The following is a 6,929-nucleotide window of genomic DNA, read 5'->3' as shown; positions in this document are numbered from 1 at the left end:
CCCCCCCCCCCCGTGTAAGTGTGTGTGTTGGAAACTTGACTTGAAAACATTGACCCTGTTTAAACTGACATTTCATGGGGCAAACCCAGGCACTTCTTAAAAACATGAAAATCTATAACATCTCTAAAAGTCCTGCCATCTTATATTCAAGGAGGAAACTGGATTTTGCTCAATATAAGAGCATTCACACATCATTTACAGAAGGGATATGTTCTGATAAATAGGTCCTTGGTCTATTTTGCCATTGTTCAAACGTCAGTACAAACTGAGAGATCAGCACAGGCTCCTTAGCTTATGATAACATTATGGGACCTCCATTGTATTTGGGGCACCACAGGGGACATTGTTATTCAGCTCATGACTATATTCTAATGAGTAACAAGTCTAACTTTCCCAGAGCTCTAGAACACTTCAATCTTTTGTCTCTTTAACATTCATCACTGTGGACCAGGTATGATAGATGTTTTTAGTACACATGCTGTTTCTCTTCAATAGCTGTATATTCGTTGGAATGTGGAACAATCCCACCAATCCCATCTTTCTCTCCTTTCAGAGCCTCGTAGAATTAGGTCATATGTATTTAATTTTATATATATTTGGTACAGGGTCTCAACCTCTTAGCCCCCGGTGGTCTTGAGTTTGTGGTGATCCTCCTGCCTCAGCCTTTGAAAGGGCCAGGGTTCTAGGCATGACCAGCCACACAACCAGGCAATTTATATTTCTACAGATTTAAATGATTGCTTTGTTTCTGGGAATCACTGTAATCATGATGAGCATAATTGCTTGACATATGAAGTAAAATTCAGAATTCTGAGCATATCTTAAAGACTGCAGAAATTGGCTTTCAGGGATAAATGTTAGAGTGCCAAAGAGCAGAGAGAATGAGAGCATGCCTGCTGTGTTCTGTTTTCCTTTCTTTCTGTTAGCTTTCCCGAGTCACAATACACAGAGATTTTACAAGATAATTAACAAAATACATCTGTTGAATGTTTTGTAGTTACGTTTTTTTTCCAAACCCGTAAAACTAGCTGTAAAGTAAGAATATGTTCTCTTGCTGGTGTGTTGATTAATTAGTTAATATTTATGCAATGTTTATGGTATGAGATGCCGAGTGAGGGAGCATTTGGTGACTAGTATTATTTTGTTTGCCTGAGGTTTCAAGCTTCAGAGATCTGAAAATTATAAAGGGCCATTATTTCTCTTGGTGTGTTAGTAGAAATCTACATAGGGTTCTTCCGTTAACACAGCTGTTCCCACTCTAGGTCATGACCTCTTTTGGGGGGGATTCAAACAACCCTTTCACAGGGGTCACCTCAGGCCATTGGAAAATACAGACATTTCCATTATAATCCGTATCAGTAGTAAAGTTACAATTATGAAATAGCAGAAAAAAATAGGTTTATGGAAGACGGTCACCACCACACCAGGAACTGTATTAGAACATCACTGTGTTAGGGAGGTTGAGGCCCATGCTGTTAAGAGGAGTTGCATCTGAACCAGAATGTTTTAGACCCATCCTACCTCCTCTTCACAGCTCCAGATGGATAAGCTGCCTTCCCGCCATGCCATTTCTGAGGTCATGAGTTGGATCTCACTCATGGAAAGTGTCATCCTGAAGGATGAAGAGGACATTAAAAATGCCATCGGTTACAAGGCAATCCATGAATACCTTCAGAAATACAAGGTAGTGGACACTTTTTTGAGATTTCTGTTTCCATCTGCTTAGACCTTTATGTGAAGGAGTTCAGAAACTCAAACCAGGGCTTTGAATGTATAGACCCTGCACAGTACACAGTCAGACATTCAAAAGCAAGCACTTGGAAATACTAAGTCCAGATGCAGTGTGTTCGTTTTTTTGTCTTAATGCAATAAAATACCCTGACAATAGCATCTTAGGAAGGAAAGGGCTTGTTCCTGCTAATAATTCCAGTGGGGATGCAGTTTGTAATGCAAGTGCCTGGCAACAGGAACATGAGGCTAGCAAACCTCATTCCATCTGCACACAGGAAGCAGAGATAGAGAACAGAAAGTGGGGCCAGGCTGTCCACCCTCAAAGCCTGCTCCTGGTCATATACTTCCTCCAGGCCCTCCAGTGAGCTCTACTGTTTTAAGGTTTCAATAACCTTTGCAGAGAACATCCAGAACTGGGGACCAAGTGCTCCAAACACCTGGAGAGAAGAAGGACGTTATGCACTCAAACTATAACACATTAAAAAATAATTATTCACCTATGTCTACATATCATACATGTTATTTATATTAGATCTACTATTTATATTTGTATAGTTTTATTTTTAAGACTTATTTGTTTATTACATATACAGCCAAAAGATAGCATCAGACCCCATTACAGATGGTTGTGAGCCACCACATGGTTGCTGGGAACTGAACTCAGACCTTTAGAAGAACAGCCAGTGCTCTTAACCTCTAAGTCCTGTCTACAGCCCTTTGTGCAATTTTATAAACATACATGAATACCTAGTCGAGCCACTCTCATGTCAGGTCACATAAAGAACAACAGCTTGTGTCATAGGAGTGCTAGCAGTCACCTGCAGGTTCTCAAGGCTTTCCAACTCCTGGTGATAAGCCTTTTGCACCCTGAAGTGTCTTCTCGTCTGACTCTCTCGCCTCTCTCTCAGGGTTTCAAGATAGACCTGAACTGCAAGCAGCTGACGGCAGACTTCGTGAACCAGTCAGTGCTCCAGATCAGTAGTCAGGATGTGGAGAGCAAGCGCAGTGACAAGACAGATTTTGCTGAGCAGCTGGGAGCAATGAATAAAAGCTGGCAGCTCTTGCAGGGTCGAGTGGGTGAGAAGGTGAGCTGGATAGCCTGTCCTGATCCTGATGAGGACCCGGAGAGCAGGCTCAGGCTGGCAGGAAACCATTTGACCAGTGGTGCAGCGAGATGAAGCTCGACGGAGCTTCCCACAGCCCCTGAAGGTGTCCTAGCTCTGGTCATCTTAAGTCCCCTTGGTCCTCTTCCGAAGCCTCCCTCCTCTGTGCATTTCATGAGTCTGATTTTTTTTTTTTAAAAACATTCCTCTTCCCTTTTACTTTCTTCCTTACCTATATCAGCCATCAGCTGACATTTTGTAAACCTCATTTTCTGAGTTTATTTATGCAACAGACTGTATTCCAAGAATTTCATTTTCACATTTTAATTTTACTGTGTAGGACTCTTTGCAAGGCCATTCTCATGCAAGTATGCAATACCCTTTCAGGAGAGGCCGTCCCACACCCCCACTGCGTCCCAAGAACTCTTACCTCACAGGAAACTGTAGAGGATAATTTTTGTGCCAATGATTTGATTTTTCAAGCCAACATTTTTAATTTTTTGCATCCTTCTGTTTGTTTAGATCCAGATGTTGGAAGGCTTGTTGGAGTCGTGGTCAGAGTATGAAAACAGCGTACAGTCTCTGAAAGCTTGGTTTGCAAAGCAGGAGAGGAAGCTAAAAGAGCAGCATCCCATTGGTGATCAGAATTCTGTTCAGAATGTGCTGAAGGACTGTCAGGTAATGCGCCCAGGTGGCACACGGGAGCCACTTCACGCTCAGACCTCACTGGTTCCAGGGGTTCGGAGCCGACTCTTTGTAATAACTGCACCTGCTGATATAAATGTCTTTCATGACACAGCTGATCAGGTAGTTTGGTCATTAATATTTGACTTTGAAGTAGAGTCTTACTTTATAGCCAGTGTGGATTTTGACTTTGAAGTAGAGTCTTATTTTATAGCCAGTGTGGATTTTAAACCTGGAGCCCTCCTGCCTCAGTCTTCTTAGTACTGAGTACAGTTATGTACTATAATATCTTGTTAGGCTTTTTGTTTGTTTACTTGGTTGGTTTTGTTCTTTCCCAATTCAAGTCTTCATCTCCTGTTTTTAAAGTTTTGAGATTACAGAAAGGATCAGATACACACCTTAGTAGGTAAAGATGCTGCCTTACATTGATAATGAGACCCAATACTTAAAATAGTTTAGATATATTTGTACAGTTGCCCAAATTTTTTTCTTTAAAGATGTCAATATAGGGACCGAGAACATAGCCCACAAGGTAAAGCGCTTGCTGTGCAAATGTGAGGGTCCAGTTGGGCTTCCCAGAACCCATGTGAAATCAGGTTGGGTGTGATGGCCCATCTGTAATGCTAGCCCTCAGGAGATGGAGTCAGGGATCTCCAGAGCAAGGTGCTTGGCTAGAGTTAATGAAGAAGCAGACTCTGGAGTCAAGTGAGGGACCGGACTCACTATATAGGATAGAGGAAAATCAAGAAGAAACTGGATATTAACTTCTAACCCTCACATCCTTGCACGTGTACATACTTGTGCAACCACACATTCATGCACACACACATGCAACCACTTTGCACAAACAAGATGTCAGTGAACATCCCACACGGTATCATTTTGTTCCTATATACTATTCACATAATCTTTGAGAAATAGTTTATGTCACCATAATAGACCTCAAAAATGAACAATTTCTTAATGTTATTTTTATGCTCCATCCATAATCATCTGTGTAGCCCTGGCTATTCTGGAACTCACTCTGTAGACCAGGCTGGCCTCGAACTCAGAAATCTGCCTGCCTCTGCCTCCCAAGTGCTGGGATTAAAGGAGTGCCCCACCACTGCCCGGCTTTAGTTATGTTTTTATTTATATATTTTAGACAGGTACTCACTGTGCAGTCCCAAACTGACCTGGAACTTGCTAGGTAGACCAGTCTGGCTTTGAACTCATAGAGATCAGCCTGAATTACCCTTAGTTATCTTTATAATGCTTCATTCAATTTATTCAATAAGATTGAAGCACCTGCTAGCTGCATTTGCTTATGAGAGTTCTTTAATGTCTTAAGTGCGTTTTGATGCTGTCAACTAGTTAAACCTTGCTTTGGCTTGGCCACTGCCTTAAAACGGTCCTGAATTTGCTATTACCATGGCGCCTTCATTCAAATCCTGTTCTACCCCGGCATAGGAGTTTTGTAGGTGACAATGTTCCTGCTGTGTCACAGCAGAAAGCTCATGCTGGCTGTTCATCCCTTTAGTGATGAAGGTCTGGGGTTCAGGCAGGTTGCCAGGTTACAGGTGCTTGCCAGCGACAGGGATACGCAGTAGTTCAGTATTTCCTTGGCGATTACTTGGTACTCCCAGGAAATTTTTTGACACCTAAGATTATGCTAATAATTACTTTAAAAATCATGCCCTGGGGGTCTGCGAGATGGCTCAATGGATAAGAGCACTGACTGTTCTTCAGAAGGTCCTGAGTTCAAATCCCAGCAGCCACATGGTGGCTCATAACCATCCGTAATGAGATCTGACGCCTTCCTCTGGTGCGTCTGAAGACAGCTACTGTCTACTTATTTATAATAATCAACAAATCTTTGGGCCAGAGCGAGCAGGGAAGGAGTGAACAGGGCCCTCCAGAGCGAGCAAGGTTGACCAGAACGAGCAGAGGTCCTAAATTCAATTCCCAACAACCCCATGAAGGCTCACAACCATCAGTATAGCTACAGTGTACTCATACATATAAAGTAAATAAATAAATCTTTTAAAAAATATCATGCCCGGGATTTGATCCTTAGAACTCTGAAACCAGCTGTGGTAATGCATGCCCGTAATCTCAGAAGTTCAGAGTCATCCTTGGCTACATAATGATATCAAGGCCAGCCTGGGCTACATGAGACTTTCAAAAACAATAAGTAAATACTATTTAAATAAAAGCAAGCCTAAATTTGCTCTAGGTGGCCAACCAGATCTGTCTCTTTTTTGGAAGGAGCCTGCATATGCCTCTGTCCATGGCATGAACTCCAGATCTTCTCCCATGGTGTCTCAGAAGAAGGCGGCTCCCGTGAGATGTTTCCCTACAGGGAAACTCCTTCCTTCAATCTCACTGTTCCATCTTTGAATTTCAAACAGTGATAATTTCCCCTTTAAGCAGCCTGATTTCTGTTAAGGACACATGTAATGGGGATCTTATCCTCTTTAAGCCCTCACAGGAAACCTTATAGTTCAGAAGAGGAAGACTACGTGGTGGTCCAAGAAAGGTTCTAGTTTTGGATTTGAACCTGTCTGAAACTATTAGATTTTTGTTTGTTCATTTTGCTTTTAAAGAGAAATTCTCATGTAGTCCAAGATGGCTTCCAAATTCAGTATGTAGCCAAGGCTTACCTTGAACTCATGATCCTCTTGACTCTGCCTCCCAAGTTCTGGAATTACCTGAGTACACCCACTGTGTCCAGTGATAAACACTTTTAAATAACATTTTGTTTGAATGTCTCCCATCAGAAGATGAATGTAAAAAGGACTGGACACCAAACTTGCCCATCATCTGCTGGGTTTCATGTCTGCTTGGAGGCCAGAGATTCTTCCAATTTAGGCCATAAATTCTAAAATCTGAGAAGTAAGCCAGCTTTTCAAAAATTCACTTTTAAGGATGAAAAATGATAGTTTTGCTGAGTGAGTCCTCGGAGTTAAAATATTTCCATTAATTTTAAAAGGCAACCCCTAAATGTTAATGTCAACAAGATGAGTGTTTCACGGTCTCATGATGGTCAGGGTCACTTCACTACTGAAAGGTTGCTTATTGGCATTCTTCTCCTTAGTGTTTGATTCTGTCTCTACATTCATATTACACCTTCTCTTGTCTTTCCTTTAGTCTCTTGTTTTCTCTTCCTTCGAACAAAGATTTATTTTACAGTACATGTGCTTGTATGTGTGCGTGAGTGCCTGTGTGTGTGTGTGCGTGTGTGTGAGTGCCTTTGTGTTTATGTACGTGTGCATGTACGTGTGCATACGTGTGTGTGCACGTGTGTGTGTGAGTGTGTGTTTGTGAGTGCCTTTGTGTGTGTGTGAGCATGTGTGCATGTACGTGTGCATGCACGTGTGTGTGCATGTTTGTGTGTGCGTGTGTGCGCATGTGTGTGTGTGCGTGTGCTGT

At 42.1% G+C, this 6,929-nt stretch overlaps 1 protein-coding gene across 15 annotated transcripts in view; it reads left to right on the top strand.

The window, feature by feature from the left end:
- Syne1 (spectrin repeat containing nuclear envelope protein 1) overlaps window positions 1-6,929 on the top strand; it is a 506,592-nt gene that overhangs the window by 401,009 nt on the left and 98,654 nt on the right. For all 15 annotated transcript variants that reach the window (XM_031352591.1, XM_031352581.1, XM_031352598.1 and 12 more), the window contains 3 exons: window positions 1,535-1,684; window positions 2,640-2,816; window positions 3,357-3,512. In XM_031352591.1, coding sequence (XP_031208451.1) covers window positions 1,535-1,684; window positions 2,640-2,816; window positions 3,357-3,512 — 483 coding nt within the window. The remainder of the gene's footprint in view (window positions 1-1,534; window positions 1,685-2,639; window positions 2,817-3,356; window positions 3,513-6,929) is intronic.

The sequence above is a fragment of the Mastomys coucha genome, unplaced genomic scaffold (assembly GCF_008632895.1).
Source record: "Mastomys coucha isolate ucsf_1 unplaced genomic scaffold, UCSF_Mcou_1 pScaffold5, whole genome shotgun sequence".
NCBI lineage: Eukaryota > Metazoa > Chordata > Mammalia > Rodentia > Muridae > Mastomys > Mastomys coucha.
This window is presented reverse-complemented; position numbering and strand designations above follow the sequence as displayed.